This window comes from Eriocheir sinensis, chromosome 66 (genome assembly GCF_024679095.1).
Source record: "Eriocheir sinensis breed Jianghai 21 chromosome 66, ASM2467909v1, whole genome shotgun sequence".
Lineage (NCBI taxonomy): Eukaryota > Metazoa > Arthropoda > Malacostraca > Decapoda > Varunidae > Eriocheir > Eriocheir sinensis.
The window spans coordinates 7,507,852-7,531,102 of NC_066574.1; the positions used below are offsets into that span (position 1 = coordinate 7,507,852).

At 31.4% G+C, this 23,251-nt stretch overlaps 1 protein-coding gene across 1 annotated transcript in view; it reads right to left on the bottom strand.

Annotated features, from left to right (window-relative positions):
• Positions 1 to 23,251, bottom strand: part of LOC126987674 (uncharacterized) — a 195,143-nt gene that overhangs the window by 90,567 nt on the left and 81,325 nt on the right. The window contains exon 10 of the mRNA XM_050844800.1: positions 4,715 to 4,884. Coding sequence (XP_050700757.1) covers positions 4,715 to 4,884 — 170 coding nt within the window. The remainder of the gene's footprint in view (positions 1 to 4,714; positions 4,885 to 23,251) is intronic.

Consider the following 23,251-nt stretch of genomic DNA (forward strand, 5'->3'; position numbering starts at 1 on the left):
ATTCACTCCCTGTCACATCGTCTCCCCCATTCCATTCACTCCCTGCCACATCCTCCCCCCATTCCATTCTCTCCCTGTCACACCCTCTCCCCCATTCCATTCACTCCCTGCCACATCCTCCCCTCATTCCATTCTCTCCCTGTCACATCGTCTCCCCCTGTTCCATTCACTCCCTGCCACATCCTCCCCTCATTCCATTCTCTCCCTGTCACATCGTCTCCCCCTGTTCCATTCACTCCCTGTCACATCGTCTCCCCCTGTTCCATTCACTCCCTGCCACATCGTCCCCCCCGGTTCCATTCACTCCCTGTCACTCCCTCTTCCCCCTTTCCATTCACTAAGTCATTCTGGCAAAGGTTGAGTATTGCATCTGGTACTAATGGCCTCTGATGGAAGGTTGCGTTGGCATTAATAAAACTCTCCCTCCCTTCCCTCTCTCTCTCCCTCGTATCGTACTCCCTCTCTCTCCTTCTCCTCTGACCTCCCTTCTTCTCTTCCTTCCTTTTCTTCCATTTTACTAGTTCTATCTCTTCTTCCTTTCCTATTCTTCAATATTTTTCTCTTCCTTCCTTCTTCCTTTTTTTTCGATCACTGTTCTTCTCTTCTCTCTCTCTCTTCTCTCTTTCTCTCTTCTTCACCCTCTCTCTTCTCCTCTCTTCTCTCTCTCTCTCTCTCTCTCTCTCTCTCTCTCTCTTTATTTCATTTCTCTTTTCTCCTTCCTTCCTCCTCTCCCGCTCATTTCTCTTCATCATTTCTCTTCTTATTTGTCTTTTCCTCCCTTATCTGTTCTTCTTTCTCCTGTTTTTTTTCTTTTTCTCTTTCTTTCTGTTCTCTCATCCTCACCTCTCACCCCTTTCGTCCTTCTCTTATCCTTCAGCTTCTATTCTTCCTTTATTCTCCTCTCCATTAGTGACTTAATTTATTTTCAACTGCTTCTTAATTTCCAGCGTTGAATATCCTTGTACTTAGTGATTTTTTTTTTATATCCAGACACTTCTTTCCCCTCCTTCGCATCCCCTTTCCCTTTCAATCCTTTTTCCCCTTTTGCCTTTCACTCTTCTTCACTTCTTCTTCAGCTTCCATTTTTCCGTCACCGTCTCATCTCACCTTTTCCATTTTCAAAACTTCATTCTCCTCTTAAGGAAATGTTTACCTGTATTTTTTTTCCGTACCTCACCTGCCGACGTCACCTGGTTATAGTAACATGACTTTTATTGGTAGAGGAAAACCCAGCTACAAAGATTACACGCAAAATTTAGATAATTATGTAGGGCCGTGAATACTTGTAGCTTTTTCTCAACAAGGGGTACTAAGCTCTCTTCTCCTAGTAGCGTCCATTACCTCACTTTTGGAAGGGGGAGCGAATTACATTATTTTTGTCATGTAGAAGCTTGGTTTTTATTATTATAGCCTCAATTTTAGGCTATATAACAAAAAAAAAATAAGGTTTAGAAGGTTTACTGGAATTAATCAAGACATTTACGTATATGCTTGAGTATTAAGGATGATATGTCTTGTTCTGACTGTCAACCATATGCCTGAAATAAACCAACCAACCCAGTTTTTACGCCAAGAAGTAGACCCTCCCCCGGGAGACCTTTGCATCTTCGGCGACTTTTCAGGAACTCTAGCATTAAACTCGCGATTTCTAGAAGTTAGGAGGAAACTTAGATGGAATGTCTTTTTTAAAACCTAAATTTAACTTTCAAACTCTTAATACAGCCCCTTGTTAGTACCTCGTCAGTGTGAGGTTGTGTGTTCAATAGTGCAACACCTATAATGACGTTAGGATCAAAATAGGTAAGGGAGAGAGACAGAGAGAGAGAGATAATAAAAAAATAGCTTCGATCACTTCATTATCGGAGCAGGCAGGCAGGTGGGTGGACATGGGGGGTAGGTGGGTAGGTGGGTAGGTGGGTAGGCAAGGGGGCAGCTCGAGGGAGGGAATGACGCGATTAATTCCACCGGCTGAAAAGTAATAAACACCGAAATCAACTCGGCTTTCAACTTTTTCGGCTTCAACTTTTAATGCGAGGCGGAGTGCGAGAAGGGAAGGACCCGGCTGATCAGATTTATTGTTGAGACCAGAAATGGATGTAGCTTACCGTAAAGACTGACTGATTGACGGTGTGTGTGTGTGTGTGTGTGTGTGAGAGAGAGAGAGAGAGAGAGAGAGAGAGAGAGAGAGAGAGAGAGAGAGAGAGAGAACAGAAATGAACATAAGAGAACAAATTTATTGATTCCACACATAATATTATTGACTCCATCTCTTTTCAGTAAGATAATTCAGCACAACAACAACAACAACAACAACAACAACAACAACAACAACAACAACAACAACAACAACAACAAAGAGGCGGCATCTCACTATAATCCTCGCCAAATCCTGACATTCACAGTTTTAGACTCACTAATGGATCGAAACTAACGGAAGGGCTCGAGGCTTTTCTTCTCTCGCTATTCTCGTTTCCACTGGGGCGCGATTTAAATGGCCCTAAACGGTGAGCATCAGGGAGGGAATCTTCAGGAGGTGGATAATGGGTGAGGCGAGAAGGATGAGGATGAGGAGGAAGGAAGGCAATGAAGGGGGTTTAAATGTCAGCTGAGGAAAAGACAGATGAGACGGTGAAGGGAAAGTGGATGCTGAGGAATAGTGAAAGGCAAGTGGAACAAGGAAGGGAAGGGGGAGCGGATGTGAAGGAGGGGAGATAAGTGTCTGGATATAGATGATCATTAAGAGATAGGGATAAAGAAGCAGGCCTATGGAGATGTTGAGAAAATAATATGGAAATGCCTAGGATGGGGTGGTGAAGAAGAAGACAACGAAGAAAAAAAAGATCTAAAGGTGAACTCGTGTAACTGGAAATAGGGAGAGTTTATATAAATGTTTAGGAAGGAAGATATAACAGAAAAGGAGAAGAGAAAGTGGAGAAGAAATAGGGTAAGAGACACATGGTATGCTCTCCAATTTGATAAGACATATTTAGGGACAAATAATAGGGAAGGGGATTAGGAATGAACGTGGAGGGTAATAGGGTAAGACGACATGCTCTCCAATTCAATAAGAGGTGATTGCCGATTCGATCATAAACATTCGTCTATTTGGACACTTACAATTAGAACCTACATCAGGGGAAGGAAAACCCCCCACCTAATTTCGACACATACAATTAGAACTTATATCAGGGAAAGGAAACCCCCCCACCTAATTTCGACACATACAATTAGAACTTATATCAGGGGAAGGAAAACCCCCCACCTAATTTCGACACATACAATTAGAGCTTATTAGGGGAAGGAAACCCCCCACCCTAATTCTGACACATACAATTAGAACTTATATCAGGGAAGGGGAGGAACCCCCCAAATTTTTTCGACACACATACACATAGAATAATATAAGGGGAAGGGAAAACCCACCCTATTTTCGACACATACAATTAGAACTTATATCAGGGGAAGGAAAACCCCCCACCTAATTTCGACACATACAATTAGAGCTTACATCAGGGAAAGGAAAAAAAGCCACCTAAATTCGACACATACAATTAGAACTTATATCAGGGGAAGGAAAAAAAAAAACCTAATTTGGACACAACATATACAATTAGAACTTATATCTAGGAAAGAAAAAAAAACCTAATTTGGAAACACACAATTAGAACTTACATTAGAGAAATAAAAAAAAAACACCTTATTTGGCCGAGGTATGAAGATGAGCGAAATGGAAAATCAATAAGCATTCTATACTTCACTAGCGGATTAATTATACTTGTCTCAATTTTCCATCTTTTTTTTAACAAGATTACTGGAAATTGGAATTGGAGGACATACTGTAACTAGAGGAATACTGAGCGATGGAGAGGGAATAAAGAGGAGGAGGAAGAGGAAGAAGAGGAAGAGGAGGAGGAAAAAGAGGAATGACCTTACACTTAGATAATTTTTTCATCTTTTTTTTTTTGACAAGATTACTGGAAATTGGAATTGGAGGACACACTGTAACTAGAGGAATACTGAGGGATGGAGAGGGAATAAAGAGGAGGAGGAGGAGGAAGAGGAAGAGGAGGAGAAGGAGGAGGAGGAAGAGGAGGAGGAGGAAGAAGAAGAGTGGCCTGCTTAAAGCGTCTCTTCGTCTTCCTTATCAGTGTCATCAGAGGTCGAGTCATCGTGTTTGTCTCCATCTTCGTAATCTCCTCAACGCCTTTGGTTTTGGGTATTTTCTTTGGTCTGTCTGATTTCTGTTTTCCAGGGTCATTCTCGTCTATTTGATTTCTTTTTTCCAACTTTGTTTCAATTTCATAATTTTTTTTGCTTGATCTTGCTTTCTCTTTTTTTTTTCTCTTTATGTCTTTCTTTTTTTTTTTTTATCTCCCTTTCTCTTTTACTCGTACACGGACAGAGTGACAGACAGACATACAAACACACGCACACACACATTCACATAAAATAAATAAATAACAAATAAATGAAAATAAACAAAAATAAACAAAAATAAAAATATGTACTCCTTCCGTACTCAAACACTACTCTCAGTACCGCAAATGACCCCCCAAATGCGCTCCCTCCCCCTCCTTACTCATACCACCCCATACACATCTCCCCCCCTCTCCATCCCACCCCCCCACACACAAATGCGCTCCCCCCCCCTCCTTACTCATACCATCCCATACACAACTCCCCCTCTCCATCCCCCTCCCCCCCCCACACACACCTGTAGGGAGTCACCGGCGTCAAGCTTCAGCCTCGTAATTAGCAGGTGCAACAGGTGGCCAGGCGGCGGGGTCAACTTCCACTGGCAGGTCACGTTGGGGCCGTACGTGTCGGGGTAGAACGGTGACTTGATCTGATCTGACCCCTCGACCTTGACCTCCCCGCCACACTCTGCAAGGAAGGGCAGGAGGTTGTTGAAATAGATCATCGCGGTAGAGAAACAGACAGACAGGGAGATAGATAGGAAGACAGGCATACGTACAGACAGACAGAGAGGACAGCACGATAGACGGACTGACAGATACACAAAAAGACAGGAGTACGGCCACAAAAAAGAGAAAGACAGGAAGGGAAACACAGAGAGACAGACAGATAGAAACAGACATACAGACACAATTAAAGACATAAATGCACCCATACAGAAAGACAAACAGACACCCAACCAGAGAGAAATTCAGGAAGACAGACACACAGAAAGATACAGAGACAGGTAAATGAGAAGACATACTGCTGGATAAAGGAACAGACAGACACCGATAATCGTGGGTCATTAGAGGACAGGAATAGCCAATCGGTCCTACTTCGGGGGTGACGAGAAGAGGGGGGGAAGGGGGGAGGAGGATATTCTTTTTGAGGGAATGGAAGTGATTGGAATAGAGATTAGTGGGAGGAAAGACGGAAGAGGAGTGGAAAGAAGAAGAGTGAGAAAAAGATAAAACTGAGAAGGTAAGAAGGAAAAAGATGGGAAAAAGTGTGATAAAGATTAGGGAAAGGAAAGACGAATAGAAGGAAGGAGGGGAAAGGAACAGAGGCGAGGAAAAGATAAAGAAGAGAAAAGAAGAGGAATGGAAAGAAAGAGAACTGAGGAAGAGAAGAAAACTGAGAAGGTAAGAAGGAAAAAGATGGGAAGAGGAGTGTGATAAAGATTAGGGATGGGAAAGACGTATAGAAGGAAGGAGGGGAAAGATAAGATAACTTAGGAGGAAACAGATGTAGTAGACAGGAGGTGGAGATGAAGGGCAGGACCAAGAAACAAACAAACAAAAAACAACAACAACAACAGGTGATTGAAGAAAAAAAAAGAGCAATAGATGAAATAGCCAACACTTGCAGGAAAGGTAAAACGACAGGTAAGTGACAGAACCAGATGACGGGATGGCTTAAGGGGAGAAAGTATAGTAGGGACAGGTAAGAATGGACAGGTGAGACAGAGAGGGAAAGGATAGTATGAACAGGTAAGAATGGACAGGTGAGACAGAGAGGGAAAGGATAGTATGAACAGGTAGGAATGAACAGATAAGACAGAGAGAAAAAGGATAGTAGAGACAGGTATGAATGGACAGGTAAGGCAGATGGACAGGTGTTGGAAGACCGATGTTAAGGTAAGGTGTTATGAAGGTTAATACCACGAAGTTTAAAAATAGAATCTCGCCCCAGGAATTCCGTCGAAGCGGCTTGAAATAGCGAGGAACCCAAATATTAGCAGGGCAGTAAAGAGGTGATGAATTTTACAGAGGAAGTAGAGGAAGATACATTAGTGAAGGAGGAGGAGGAGGAAGAGGAGATATCGGCATGAATGGAGTATATCGGGATGAATGGAGGGAGGAAGGGAGGGAGGGAGGAAGGAAGGAAAGGGAATGGAAAGGATAGGAAGGGAAGGGAAGGAAAGGGAAGGGGAAGGGAAGGAAAGGAGGGAGGGGGGGAGGAAGGAAGGAAAGGGAATGGAAAGGATGGGAAGGGAAGTGAAGGAAAGGAAAGGGGAAGGGAAGGAAAGGAGGGAGGGAGAGAGGAAAGAAGGAAGGAAGGAAGGAAGGAAAGGGAATGAAAAGGATGGGAAGGGAAGTGAAGGAAAGGGAAGCAAAGGGAAGGGAAGGAAAGGGAAGGGAAGGGAAGTGAAGGAAAGGGAAGTAAAGGGAAGGGGAAGGGAAGGAAAGGGAAGAAAAGGAGGGAAGGAGAGAGGAAGGAAGGAAGGAAGGAAAGGGAGAGGAAAGGATGGGAAGGGAAGGGAAGGGAAGGAAAGAAGGAAGGAAGGAAGGGAGGAAGAAAGGAAGAAAGGACAGTATGAAAGAAACAAAGAAGGAAGGAATGAAGGAACAAATGTACGAACGAAAGTAAGAGAGAGAGAGAGAGAGAAGGAAGAAACGCTGGAAAAGAGAGAGAGAGAGAGAGAGAGAGAGAGAGAGAGAGAGAGAGAGAGAGAGAGAGAGAGAGAGAGAGAGAGAGATAGAGAGAGAGAAACAGATAGAGAGAGAGAGAGAGAGAGAGAGAGAGAGAGAGAGAGAGAGAGAGAGAGAGAGAGAGAGAGAGAGAGAGATGAAAGAAGAAAACACCATTAGAAATAAGACTAATAAAACACACACACACACACACACACACACACACACACACACACACACACACACACACACACACACACACACACAGGAGGGGCCTCTATGTGTGCCTAAGGGATGGAGAAGGATTAGGAAAGAAAAAAATAAATCCAGTCCATCAAAAAAGTCAAAATATAAAAAGTAAAGACGATAGGAAACGCGTGTTCTGGGAAGCCAAGGGAATACAGGAGTGGATCTATATAGGGATACCATCTCCTATTGCCTGCCGATGATTCAGAGCTATGACTCTCTCTCTCTCTCTCTCTCTCTGTATCTGTCACTGTCTCTGTCACTGTCATCTTATAGAGCAAAGTCTCCTGAACGCTATGGTGCGATCAGATTATAGATAAAACGTGACATGAGCATAACACAGAATGGTTTCTAAGGATGTGAACAGCGACGACGCATGACTGCCCGATGCCTGGCCGCCTGCCTGCCGCCGCTCGTGGTGAATTAGGCTATTTTTCGTTTCCTTATTTCTAACGCTGCATTCATCGTCAACAAACGAAAACACTTATGCATTATCCCAACTACAATAAAAAAATTATTGATGAGTGCCCGAAACACACATACACACACACACACACACACACACACACACACACACACACACACACACACACACACACACACACGTAAGAACATAAAGAGTCTGCAAGAGGCCATCAGAGGTCATCAGTAATTTTTTTTATTGTAGTTGGGATAATGCATAAGGGTTTTCGTTTGTTGACGATGAATGCAGCGACAGAAGTGCTTTTCTTATTCCAATTTACAACGAAGTAATCTATTCTTCGTTCCTTATATTTTCTAGTCATTTCTTTTAATTAACATCTAGGCTTGTCTTTTTGGTACTTTTCTTATTGCAATCTATAACTAAACTAATCTATTCTTCGTTCCTTATATTTTCCAGGTATTTCTTTTTATTAACTTGTATGCTTGTCTTTTTTGTGCTTTTCTTACTCCAATCTATAACTAACTAATCTATTCTGCGTTCCTTATTTTTCTATTTACTTCTTTTCATTAACTTCTTTGCTTGTCTTATTGGTGCTGTTCTTATTCCAATATATAAATAACTAATCTATTTTTCTTTCCTTATATTTTCTAGTTATTTCTTTTCATTAACTTGTATGCTTGTCTTTTTGGTACTTTTCTAATTCCAATCTATAACTTACTAATCTATCCTTTGTTCCTTTTATTTTCTAGCTATTTCTTTTTATTAACTTGCATGCCTGTCTTTTTTGGTGCTTTTTTTATTCCAATTCATAATTAACTAATCTATTCTTCTTTCCATATTTTTCTATTTACTTCTTTTCATTAACTTCTATGCTCGTTGTTTTAGTACTTTCCTTATTCCAATCTATAACTAACTAATCTATCCTTCGTTCCTTACATTTTCCAGGTATTTCTTTTTATTAACTTGTATGCTCGTCTTTTTGGTGCTCTTCTTATTCTAATTTATAACTAACAAATCTATTATTCTTTCCATATTTTTCTATTTACTTCTTTTCATTAACTTCTATGCTCGTCTTTCCAGTACCTTCCTTATTCCAATCTATAACTAACTAATCTATCCTTCGTTCCTTTTATTTTACAGTTATTTTTTTATTAACTTGTATGCTTGTCTTTTTGGTGCTTTTCTTATTCCAATTTATAACTAACTAATCTATTCTTCTTTCCATATTTTTCTATTTATCTCTTTTCATTAATTTCTATGCTCGTCTTTTTGGTACTTTTCTTTATTCCAGTCTGTAACTAACTAATCTATTCTTCGTTCCTTATTTTTCTAGTTATTTCTTTTATTAACCTCTGTGCTCGTCTTTTTAGTGCTTTTCTTATTCGAATCAATAACTAACTATTATATTCTTTCCTTATTTTTTCTAGTAATTTTTTTTTCATTAACTTCTATGCTTGTCTCCTTGGGTTCTTTTCTTATTCCTATTTATAACTAAATAATCTATTCCTCTTTCCTTATATTTTTTAGCTATTTCTTTTTATTAACTTGTATGCTTGTCTTTTTTGGTGCTTTTCTTATTTCAATTTATAACTAACTAATCTATTCTTCTTTCCATATTTTTCTATATACTTCTTTTCATTAACTTCTATGCTCGTCTTTTTAGTACCTTCCTTATTCCAATCTATAACTAAATAATCTATCCTACGTTCCTTTTATTTTTTATTTATTTATTTTATGAACTAGTATGCTCGTCTTTTTGGTGCTTTTCTTATTCCAATCTATAACTAACTAATCAATTCTTCGTTCTTTATATTTTTTGTTATTTCTTTTCATTAACCCCTATGCTAGTCTTTTTGGTTCTTTTCTCATTCCAATCTATAACTAACTAATCTATTCTTTCCTTACTTTTCCAGGTATTTCTTTTCATTAACTTTTTTGCTCGTCTTTTTGTTACTTTTCTTGTTCCAATTTATAACTAAGTAATATATTCCTCGGTCTTTATATTTTCTAGTCATTTCTTTTTTTTTTTAACTTGTGTGCTGTCTTTTTTGTGCTGTTCATATTGCAATCTATAACTAACTAATCTATTCTGCGTTCCTTATTTTTCCAGGTATTTCTTATTATAAACTTCTATGCCTGTCTTTTTTGTACTTTTCTTATTCCAATAAATAAATAACTAATCTATTTTTCTTTCCTTATATTTTTGTAGTTATTTTTTTTTATTAACTTCTGTGCTTGCCTTTTTGGTGCTTTTCTTATTCCAATCTATAACTAACTAATTTATTCTTGGTTCCTTATATTTCTAGTTATTTCTTTTTATTAACTTCTATGCTCGTCTTTTTGGTGCTGATCTTATTCCAATCTATAACTAACTAAAGATTTTTTTCCTATTTTTCTAGTTATTTCTTTCATTAACTTCTATGCTCGTCTTATGGTACTTTTCTTATTCCAGTCTATATCTAACTAATCTATTCTTTGTTCATTATATTTCTAGTTATTTCTTTTATTAACCTCTATGCTCGTCTTTTTAGTGCTTTTCTTATTCCAATTTATAACTAACTAATCTTTTATTCGTTCCTTATCTTTTCTAGTTATTTTTTTTCATTAATTTTTATGCCCGTCTTTTTTAGTGCTTTTCTTATTCCAGTCTAAAACTAACTAATCTATTTTTCTTTCCTTATAATTTCTTGTTATTTTTTTATTAACTTCTTTTTGGTACTTTTCTTATTCCAATTTATAACTAAATAATCTATTCTTTCCTTGTTTTTCCAGTTATTTCTTTTTATTTACCTGTATGCTTGTCTTTTTGGTGCTTTTCTTATTCCAATTTATAACTAACTAAACTATTCTTTCCTTATTTTTCCAGGTATTTCTTTTTATTATTTCTATGCTCGTCTTTTTGGTGCTTTTCTTATACAAATTTATAACTACTTCATCTATTCTTCCCTTATTTTTCAAGGTATTTCTTTTCAATAACTTCTATTCCTGTCTTTTTGGTACTTTTCTTATTCCAATTTATAACTAAGTAATTTATTCTTCGTTCCTTACATTTTCTAGTCATTTCTTTTTATTAACTTGTATGCTGTCTTTTTGGTGCTGTTCTTATTGCAATATATAACTAACTAATCTATTCTTCGTTCCTTATATTTTCCAGGTATTTTTTTTATTAACTTCTATGCCTGTCTTTTTTAGTGTTTTTCTTATTCCAATTTATAACTAACTAATCAATTTTTCTTTCCTTATATTTTCTAATTATTTCTTTTAATTAACTTCTATGCTTTTCTTTTTTGGTGCTTTTCTTATTCTTTCCATATTTTTCTATTTACTTCTTTTTATTAACTTCTATGCTCGTCTTTTGGTACTTTTCTTTATTATAATCTATAACTAACTAATCTATTCTTCGTTCCTTATTTTTCTAGTTATTTCTTTTCATTAACTTGTATGCTTGTCTTTTTTAGTGTTTTTCTTTTTCTAATTTATAAGTAACTATTCTATTTTTATTTCCTTATATTTTCTAGCTATTTCTTTTGATTAACTTCTATGATTTTCTTTTTGGTACTTTTCTTATTTTTCTATTTACTTCTTTTCATGAACTTCTATGCTCGTCATTTTGGTCCTTTTTTTTATTCCAATCTATAACTAACTAATCTTTTTTTCTTTCCTTATATTTTCTAGTTATTTCTTTTTATTATCTTTTATGCTTGTCTTTCTGGTTCTTTTTTTATTCCAATCTATAACTAACTAATCTATTCCTCGTTCCTTATATTATCTAGTTATTTCTTTTTATCAACTTTTATGCTCGTCTTTTTGGTACTTTTCTTATTCTAATCTATAACTAACTAATCTATTCTTCGTTCGTCTTTTTAGTGCATTTCTTATTCCAATTTATAACTAACTAATCTATTCTTCTTTCCATATTTTGTACTTATTTTTTTATTACCTTCTATGCCTGTCTTTTTATGTGCTGTTCTTATTCCAATCTATAACTAACTAATCTATTCTTCTTTCCTTATTTTTCTAGTTATTTCTTTTATTAACTTCTATGCTAGTCTTTTTGGTGCTTTTCTTATTCCAATCTATAGCTAACTAATCTATTCTTCGTTCCTTATTTTTCTATTTATTTTATTAACTTCTATGCTCGTCTTTTGGTGCTTTTCCCATTCCAATTTATTAAGTAACTAATCTATTCTTCTTTCTTTAATTATTTTTTATTAACTTGAGCTTGTCTTTTGGTTCTTTTCTTATTCCAATCTATAAATAACTAATCTATTCTTCGTTCCTTATTTTTCTACTTACTTCTTTTTATTAACTTCTATGCCTGTCTTTTTTGGTGCTGTTCTTATTCCAATCTAAAAGTAACTAATATATTCTTCTTTCCTTATTTTTCTAGTTATTTCTTTTATTAACTTCTATGCCAGTCTTTTTGGTACTTTTCTTATTCCAATTTATAACTAACTAATCTATTCTTCGTTCCTTATTATTCTAGTTATTTAATTTCAATAACTTCTACGCTTGTCGTTTTTGTGCTTTTCTTATTCCAATCTATAACTAACTTATCTATTTTGCGTTCCTTTTTTTCTTCTTGTTTCTTTCCATTAACTTCTACCCCTGTCTTTTTTAGTGCTTTTCTTATTCCAATTTGTAACTAACTAATCTATTCTTCTTTCCTTATATTTCCAGGTATTTCTTTTCATTAACTTCTATGCTCGTCTTTTTAGGTACTTTTCTTATTACAATCTATAACTAACTAATTTATCCTTCGTTCCTTATTTTTCTAGTTATTTATATTTATTAACTTGTATGCTTGTCTTTTCTGGTTCTTTTCTTATTCCAATCTATAACTAACTAATTTATCCTTCGTTCCTTATTTTTCTAGTTATTTCTTTTCATTAACTTGTATGCTTGTCTTTTTTAGTGCTTTTTTTATTCCAATTTATAACTAACTAATCTATCCTTCGTTCCTTATTTTTCTAGTTATTTCTTTTCATTAGCTTATATGCTTGTCTTTTTTAGTGCTTTTTTTATTCCAATTTATAAGTAACTAATCTATTCTTCGTTCCTTATTTTCGAGGTATTTCTTTTATTAACTTCTATGCTTGTCTTTTTTGGTTCTTTGCTTATTCCAATCTATAAATAATTAATCTATTTTTTGCTCCTTATTTTTATCTATTTACTTTTTTATAATTATTTTGTATGCTTGTCTTTTTTGGTTCTTTTCTCATTCCACTTTATAACTAACTAATCTACTCCCTCATTAATTTTCCACGTATTTCTTTTTATTATTTAATTAACTAATCTATTCATCGTTCCTTATATTTTCTAGTCATCTCTTTTTATTAACTTGTATGCTTGTCTTTTTGGTGCTGTTCTTATTGCAATCTATAACTAACTAATCTATTCTTCCCTTATTTTTCCAGGTATTTCTTTTCATTAACTTCTATGCTCGTCTTTTTGGTATTTTTCTTATTCCAATTTATAACTAACTAATCTATTCCTCGTTCTTTATATTTTCGAGGTATTTTTTTATTAACTTGTATGCCTGTCATTTTTAGTGCTTTTCTTATTAAAATTTATAATCTAACTAATCTATTCTTCTTTCCTTATTTTTCCAGGTATTTCTTTTTAATAACCTCTATGCTCGTCTTTTTGGTGATGTTCTTATTCCAATCTATAACTAACTAATCTATTTTTCGTTCCTTATTTTTCCAGGTATTTCTTTTTATTTACCTCTATGCTTGTCTTTTTAGGTGCTTTTCTTATTCCAATTTATAACTAACTAATCTATTTTTCTTTCTATATTTTTCTATTTATTTCTTTTCATTAACATCTATGCTCGTCTTTTTGCTACTTTTCTTTATTTCAATCTATAACTAATTATTCTATTCTTCGTTCCTTATTTTCTAGTTAATTCTTTTATTAACCTCTGTGCTCGTCTTTTTAGTGCTTTTCTTATTCCAATTTATAACTAACTAATCTATTCTTCGTTCCTTATTTTCGATGTATTTCTTTTATTAACTTCTACGCCTGTCTTTTTTAATGCTTATCTTATTCCAATTTATAACTAACCAATCTATTCTTCTTTCCTTATTTTTCCAGGTATTTCTTTTTATTAACTTCTATGCTCGTCTTTTTTGGTACTTTTCTTATTCCAATCTATAAGTAATTAATATTTTTTTTTTCCTATATTTTTCTAGTTATTTCTTTTTATTAACTTCTATGCTTTTCTTTTTTAGTACTTTTCTTATTCCAGTCTATAACTAAGTAATCTATTTTTCGTTCCTTATATTTTCTAGTCATTTCTTTTTATTAAATTGTATGCCTGTCTTTTTGGTGCTGTTGTTATTGCAATCTATAACTAACTAAACTATTCTTCGTTCCTTATTTTTCTATTTATTTCTTTTCATTAACTTGTATGCTTGTCTTTTTTTGGTGCTTTTTCTTATTCCAATCAATAAATAACTAATCTATTCCTTCCTTATTTTTCCAGATATTTCTTTTTATTAATTCGTATGCTCGTCTTTTGGGTACTTTTCTTATTCTAATGTATAACTTACTAATCTTTTTTCCTTTCCTTATATTTTCTAGTTATTTCTTTTCATTAACTTCTATGCTCGTTTTTTTTTTGGTTCTTTTCTTATTCCAATTTATAACTAACTAATCTATTCCTCGTTCCTTATATTTTCTAGCTATTTCTTTTTATTAACTTGCATGATTGTCTTTTTTGGTGCTTTTTTTTACTCCAATTCATAATTAACTAATCTATTCTTCTTGCCATATTTTTCTATTTACTTCTTTTCATTAACTTCTATGCTCGTTGTTTTAGTACTTTCCTTATTCCAATCTATAATTAACTAATCTATCCTTCGTTCCTTATATTTTCCAGGTACTTCTTTTTATTAACTTGTATGCTTGTCTTTTTGGTGCTTTTCTTATTCCAATTTATAACTAACTAATCTATTCTTCTTTCCTCATTTTTCTCTTTAGTTCTTTTCATTAACTTCTATGCTCGTCTTTATAGTACTTTCCTTATTCCAATCTATAAGTAACTAATGTATTGTTCATTGCTTATTTTTCCAGGTATTTCTTTTCATTAGATTCTATGCCTGTCTTTTTGGTACTTTTCTTATTCCAATTTATAACGAAATAATCTTTTCTTCGTTCCTTATATTTTCTAGTCATTTCTTTTTATTAACTTGTATGCTGTCTTTTTGGTTCTTTTCTTATTCCAATCTATAACTACCTAATCTACTTTTCTTTCCATATTTTTCTATTTACTTCTTATTAACTTCTATGCTCGTCTTTTTAGTACTTTTCTTATTCCAATCTATAACTAACTAATCTATTCTTCGTTCCTTATATTTTCCAGGTATTTCTTTTTATTAACTTGTATGCTTGTCTTTTTGGTGCTTTTCTTATTCCAATTTATAACTAACTAATCTATTCTTCTTTCCATATTTTTCTATATACTTCTTTTCATTAACTTCTATGCTCGTTGTTTTAGTACTTTCCTTATTCCAATCTATAACTAACTAATCTATTCTTCATTGCTTATTTTTCCAGGTATTTCTTTTCATTAGCTTCTATGCCTGTCTGTTTGGTACTTTTCTTATTCCAATTTATAACGAAATAATCTTTTCTTCGTTCCTTATATTTTCTAGTCATTTCTTTTTATTAACTTGTATGCTGTCTTTTTGGTTCTTTTATTATTCCAATCTATAACTAACTAATCTACTTTTCTTTCCATATTTTTCTATTTACTTCTTCTTATTAACTTCTATGCTCGTCTTTTTAGTACATTTCTTATTCCAATCTATAACTAACTAATCTATTCTTCGTTCCTTATATTTTCCAGGTATTTCTTTTTATTAACTTGTATGCTGTCTTTTTTGTGCTTTTCTTATTCCAATCTATAACTAATTAATCTGTTCTGCGTACCTTATTTTTCTTCTCATTTCTTTTTTATTAATTTGCATGCTGTCTTTTTGTGCTTTTCTTATTTCAAACTAAGTGATCTATTCTGCGTTTCTTATTTTTCTTCTTATTTCTTTTTTATTAACTTGTATGCTTGTCTTTTTGGTTCTTTTCTTATTCCAATCTATAACTAACTAATCTATCCTTCGTTATTTTTGTTTTCTAGTTATTTCTTTTGTATGCTTGTCTTTTTGGTGCCTTTCTTATTCGAATCTCTAAGAAACTAATATATTCTTCGTTCTTTATATTTTTTAGTTATTTCTACATTAACTTTTATGCTTGTCTTTTTTGGTTCGTTTTATTATTCTAATCTATAACTAACTAATCTATCCTTCGTTCCTTATTTTCTAGTTATTTCTTTTTATTGACTTGTATGCTTGTCTTCCTTAGAGCTTTTCTTATTCCAATTTATAACTAACTAATCTATTTTTCTTTCCTTATATTTTCAAATTATTTCTGTTCATTAACTTCTATGTTTGTCTTTTTTGTTTCTTTTCTTATTTCAATCTATAATTAACTAATGTATTCTTCGTTCCTTATTTTTCTAGTTATTTCTTTTCATTAACTTGTTGCTTGTCTTTTTATGTGCTTTTCGTATTTCAATTTATAAGTAACTAATCTATTCTTCGTTCCTTATTTTCGAGGTATTTCTGTTATTATATTCTATGCTTGTCTTTTTTAGTGCTTTTCTTATTCCAATCTATAACTAACTAATCTTATCTTCCCTTATTTTTCCAGATATTTCTTTTTATTAATTCGTATGCACGTCTTTTGGGTACTTTTCTTATTCTAATCAATAACTAACTAATATATTCTTTTCTTATATTTTCTAGTTATTTGTTTTCATTTACTTCTATGCGTCTTTTTTCTTTCTTATTCTAATCAATAACTAACTAATCTATTCTTTCCTTATATTTTCAAGTTATTTCTTTTATTAACTTCATGCTCGTCTTTTGGATTTCTTTTCTTATTTAAATTTATAACAAACTAATCTATTCTTCTTTCCATATTTTTATTTCTTTCTTTTATTAAATAGAAAATATAAGGAACAAGGAACAGATTAGTTATAAATTGGAATAAGAAAAGAACCCTAAAAAACGAGCATAGAAGTTAATGAAAAGAAATAACTAGAAAATATAAGGAAAGAATAGATTAGTTAGTTATCGATTGGAATAAGAAAAGTACCCAAAAGACGAGCATATTAAATTAATAAGGAGAAATATCTGGAAAAATAAGGAAGAAGGGACTATAGATTGAAATGAAATAGAATAGACAAGCATACAAGTTAATGAAAAGAAAAAACTAGAAAATATAAGGAAAGAAAAATAGATTAGTTAGTTATAGATTGGAATAAAAAAAGCACCAAAAAGACGAGCATAGAAATAATAAAAAGAAATACCTGGAAAAATAAGGAAAGAAGAGTTTAGTTAGTTATAAATTGGAATAAGAAAAGCACCAAAAAGACAAGCATACAAGTTAATAAAAAAGAAATACCTGAAAAATAAGGAAAGAAGAATAGGTGTTAGTTATAGATGGAATAAGAAAGCAAGACAGGCACAGAAGATAAAAGAAGGAAAATAAGGAACGAATAGATTAGTTAGTTATAGATTGAATAAGAAAGCACTAAAAGACGAGCACATAGTTAATGAAAAAGAAATAACTAGAAAAATAAGGAACGAAGAATAAATTAGAAAGACGAGCTGGTTAATAAAGAATTAACTAGAAAATAAGGAACGAAGAATAGAATAATTAGTTATAGATTGAAATAAAGAAAAGTACCAAAAAGACATAGAAGTTAATGAAAAATAAATAGAAAATATAGAAAGAAAAATAGATTAGTTATAAATTGAATAGATTGGAATAAGAACATCACCAGAAAGACGAGCATAGAGGTTAATAAAAAGAAATACCTGGAAAAATAAGGAAAGAAGAATAGATTAGTTAGAATATAAATCATAATAAGAAAAGCACAAAAAATGACAGGCATACAAGTTAATAAAAAAAATACCTCGAAAATAAGGAACAAAGAATAGATTAGTTAGTTATAACTAACTAAACTATTCTTCGTTCCTTATTTTTCTAGTTATTTCTTTTTATTAACTTGTATGCTCGTCTTTTTGGTTCTTTTCTTATTCCAATTTATAACTAACTAATCTATTCCTCGTTCCTTATTTTTCTTCTTATTTCTTTATATTAACTTCTATGCTTGTTTTTTTCGTGCTTTTCTTATTCCAATCTATAACTAAAAAATCTATTCTTCCCTTATTTTTCCAGTTATTTCTTTTTATTAACTTGTATTCTCGTCTTTTTGGTACTTTTCGTATTCCAATTTATAACTAACTAATCTATTCTTTCCTTGATTTTCCAGTTATTTCTTTTTATTAACCTGTATGCTTGTCGTTTTGGTGCTTTTCTTAATCCAATTTATAACTAACTTAACTATTCTTTCCTTATTTTTCCAGGTATTTCTTTTTATTATTTATATGCTCGTCTTTTTGGTGCTTTTCTTATTCCAATTTATAACTAACTAAACTATTCTTTCCTTATTTTTCCAGGTATTTCTTTTTATTATTTCTATGCTCGTCTTTTTGGTGCTTTTCTAATTCCAATCTATAACTAACTAATCTATTTTTCTTTCCTTATATTTTCTAGTTATTTCTTTTCATTAACTTGTATGCTTCTCTATTTTGGTGCTTTTTCTTATTTCAATCTATAAATAACTAGTCTATTCTTTCCTTATTTTTCCAGATATTTCTTTTTATTAATTCGTATGCTCGTCTTTTGGGTACCTTTCTTATTCCAATCGATAACTAACTAATCTATTCTTTCCTTATATTTTCTAGTTATTTCTTTTCATTAACTTCTATGCTTCTTTTTAGGGTTCTTTTCTGATTCAATTTATAACTAATCTATTCCTTGTTATATTTTCTAGTTAATAAAAGAAAGAAAAAAATAAGGAACAAGGAATAGATTAGTTATAAATTGGAATAGGAAAAGAACACAAAAAGACGAGCATAGAAGTTAATGAAAACAAATAACTAGAAAATATAAGAAAAGAATATATTAGTTAGTTATTGATTAGAATAAGAAAAGTACCCAGAAGACGTGCATACGAATTAATAAAAAGAAATATCTGGAAAAATAAGGGAGGAATAGATTAGTTAGTTATAGACATAAATAAGAAAAGAACCAAAAAGACAGGCATAGAAGTTAATAAAAAGAAATAACTAGAAAAATAAGGAAAGAAGAATAGATTAGTTAGTTATAGATTGGAATAAGAAAACCACTAAAAAAGACAGACATAGAAGATAATAAAAGAAATACCTCGAAAATAAGGAACGAAGAATAGATTAGTTACTTTTAAATTGAAATCCGAAAAGCACATAAAAAGACAAGCAACAAGTTAATGAAAAGAAATAACTAGAAAAATAAGGAACGAAGAATACATTAGTTAATTATAGATTGAAATACGAAAAGAAACAAAAAAGACAAGCATGTAAGTTATTGAAAAGAAATAACTAGAAAATATAAGGAAAGAAAAATAGATTAGTTAGTTATAAATTGCAATAAGAAAAGCTCTAAGGAAGACAAGCATACAAGTCAATAAAAATAAATAACTAGAAAATAAGGAACGCAGGATAGATTAGTTAGTTATAGATTGGAATAATAAAAAGAACCAAAAAAGACAAGCATAAAAGTTAATGAATAGAAATAAAATATAAAGAACGAAGAATATATTAGTTTCTTAGAGATTCGAATAAGAAAGGCACCAAAAAGACAAGCATACAAAAGAAATAACTAGAAAACAAAAAGAACGAAGGATAGATTAGTTAGTTATAGATTGGAATAAGAAAAGAACCAAAAAGACAAGCATACAAGTTAATAAAAAAGAAATAAGAAGAAAAATAAGAAACGCAGAATAGATTAGTTAGTTTGAAATAAGAAAAGCACAAAAAAGACAGCATACAAATTAATAAAAAAGAAATAAGAAGAAAAATAAGGAACGCAGAACAGGTTAGTTAGTTGTAGATTGGAATAAGAAAAGCATAAAAAAGACAGCATACAAGTTAATAAAAAGAAATACCTGGAAAATATAAGGAACGCAGAACAGATTAGTTAGTTATAGATTGGAATAAGAAAAGCACAAAAAAGACGAGCATATAAGTTAATAAAAGAAATAACTAGAAAATATAAGGAACGAAGAATAGATTAGTTAGTTATAGATTGGAATAAGAAAAGTACTAAAAAGACAGGCATAAAAGCTAGTGAAAAGAAATACCTGGAAAAATAAGCAATGAAGAACAGATTAGTTACTTATAGATTGGAATAAGGAAAGTACTATAAAGACGAGCATAGAAGTTAATGAAAAGAAGTAAATAGAAAAATGAGGAAAGAAGAATAGATTAGTTAGTTATAAATTGGAATAAGAAAAGCACCAAAAAAGACAAGCATACAAGTTAATAAAAAGAAATACCTGGAAAATATAAGGAACGAAGGATAGATTAGTTAATTATAGATTGGAATAAGGAAAGTACTAAAACAACGAGTATAGAAGTTAATGAAAAGAAGTAAATAGAAAAATATGGAAAGAAGAATAGATTAGTTTGGAATTGGAATAAAAAAAGCACCAAAAAAGACAAGCATGTAAGTTAATAAAAAGAAATAGCTAGAAAATATAAGGAACGAGGAATAGATTAGTTAGTTATAAATTGGAATAAGAAAAGAACCCCCAAAAAATTAGCATAGAAGTTAATGAAAAGAAATAACTAAAAAATATAAGGAAAGGAAAAAAGATTAGTTAGTTATACATTAGAATAAGAAAAGTGCCCAAAAGACGAGCATACGAATTAATAAAAAGAACTATCTGGAAAAATAAGGAAGGAATAGATTAGTTATTTATAGATTGAACAACTTATAAAAAAGCATGAGCCAAGCATATAAGTTAATAAAAAGAAAAAACTAGAAAATATAAGGAAAGAAAAATAGATTAGTTAGTTATAGATTGGAATAAGAAAAGCACCAAAAAGACGAGCATAGAAATAATAAAAAGAAATACCTGGAAAAATAGGGAAAGAATAGTTTAGTTAGTTATAAATTGGAATAAGAAAAGTACCAAAAAAGATAAGAATAGAAGTTAATGAAAAGAAATACCTGGAAAAATAAGGGAAGAATAGATGAGTTAGTTATAAATTGGAATAAGAAAAGCACCAAAAAGACGAGCATAGAAATAATAAAAAGAAATACCTGGAAAAATAAGGAAAGAATAGTTTAGTTAGTTATAAATTGGAATAAGAAAAGCACCAAAAAGACAAGCATACAGGTCAATAAAAAGAAATAACTGGAAAATCAAGGAAAAAATAGATTAGTTAGTTATAAATTGGAATAAGAAAAGCACTAAAAAAGACAGGCATAAAAGTTAATGAAAAGAAACAACTAGAAAATATAAGGAACGAATAAAAGATTAGTTAGTTATAAATTGGAATAAGAAAAGCACTAAAAAGACGAGCACAGAGGTTAATAAAAGAAATAACTAGAAATATAATGAGCAAAGAATAGATTAGTTAGTTATAGACTGGAATAAGAAAAGTACCAAAAGACGAGCATAGAAGTTAATGAAAGAAATAACTAGAAAAATAGGGGAAAAAAATCATTAGTTAGTTATAGATTGGAATAAGAATAGCACCAAAAAGACAAGCATAGAAGTTAATAAAAATAAATAACTAGAAAAATAAAGAACGAAAAAAAGATTAGTTAGTTATAGATTGGAATAAGAAAAGCACCAAAAAGAGGAGCATAGAAGTTAATAAAAAGAAATAACTAGAAAAATATAAGGAAAAAAGAATAGATTAGTTAGTAATAGATTGAAATAAGAAAAGTACCAAAAAGACGAGCATAGAAGTTGATGAAAAGAAATAACTAGAAAATATAAGGAAAGAAAAATAGATTAGTTTGTTATAGATTGATATAAGAAATAAACCAAAAAGACAAGCATGGGGGTTAATGAAAAGAAATAACTAAAAAATATAGAGAACGAGGAATAGATTAGTTAGTTATAGATTGGAATAAGAAAAGCACCAAAGTTAATAAAATAAATAACTAAAAAATAAAAGGAACGCAGGATAGATTACTTAGTTATAGATTGGAATAAGGTAGGTACTAAAAAGACGAGCATAGAAGTTAATAAAAAGAAGTAAAGAGAAGAATATGGAAAGAAGAATAGATTAGTTAGTTATAAATTGGAATAAGAAAAGCACCAAAAAAAACAAGCATAGAAGTTAATAAAAAGAAATACCAGGAAAAATAAGGAAAGAAAAATAGATTAGTTAGTTATAATTTGGAATAAGAAAAGAATAAAAAAGACGAGCATAGAAGTTAATAAAGAAATAACTAGAAAAATAAGAAACGAAGAATAGATTAGTTAGTTATAGATTGGAATAAGGAAAGTACTAAAAAACGAGCAAAGAAGTTAATGAATAGAAATAAATAGAAAAATATGGAAAGAAGAATAGATTAGTTAGTTATAAATTGGAATAAGAAAAGCACCAAAAAAGACAGGCATACAAGTTAATAAAAAGAAATAGCTAGAAAATATAAGGAATAAGGAATAGATTAGTTATAAACTGGAATAAGAAAAGAACACAAAAAGACGAACATATAAGTTAATTGAAAGAAATGTCTATAAAATATAAGAAAAGCATTGATTAATTAGTTATTGATTGGAATAAGAAAAATACCCAAAAGACGAGCATACGAATTAATAAAAAGAAATATCTGGAAAAATAAGGAAAGAATAGATTAGTTAGTTATAGATTGGAATAAGAGAAGCACCAAAAAGACAAATATGGAGGTTAATAAAAAGAAATAACTAGAAAAATATAAGGAAAGAAAAATAGATTAGTTAGTTATAGATTGGAATAAGAAAAGTACCAAAAAAGATGAGCATAGAAGTTAATAAAAAGAAATAACTAGAAAAATAAGGAAAGAAGAATAGATAAGTTAGTTATAAATTGGAATAAGAAAAGCACTAAAAAAGAGAGGCATAGAAGTTAATAAAAGAAATACCTCGAAAATATGGAACGAAGAATAGATTAGTTACTTATAAATTGAAATAAGAAAAGCACTAAAAAAGACAAGCATACAAGTTAATGAAAAGAAATAACTAGAAAAATAAGGAACGAAGGATACATTAGTTAGTTATAGACTGGAATAAGAAAAGAACCAAAAAAGACAAGCATAGAAGTTAATGAAAAGAAATAACTAGAAAATATAGAGAAAGAAAAGTAATTAGTTAGTTAAAAATTGGAATAAGAAAAGTACCAAAAAAAGACAGGGATAGAAGTTAATGAAAAGAAATAACTAAAAAATAAAGAACGAGGAATAGATTAGTTAGTTATATATTGGAATAAGAAAAGTACCAAAAAAGACAGGCATAGAAGTTAATGAAAATAAATAACTAGAAAATAAAGAACGAGGAATAGATGAGCTAGTTATAAATTGGAATAAGAAAAGAACCCAAAAAGACGAGGATAGAAGTTATTGAAAAGAAATAATTAGAAAATATAAGGAAAGAATAGATTAATTAGTTATTGATTGGAAAAAGAAAAGTATCCAGAAGACGAGCATACGAATTAATAAAAAGAAATATCTGGAAAAATAAGTAAAGAATAGATTAGTTAGTTATAGACTGGAATAAGAGAAGCACCAAAAAGACGAGCATAGAAGTTAATAAAAAGAAATAACT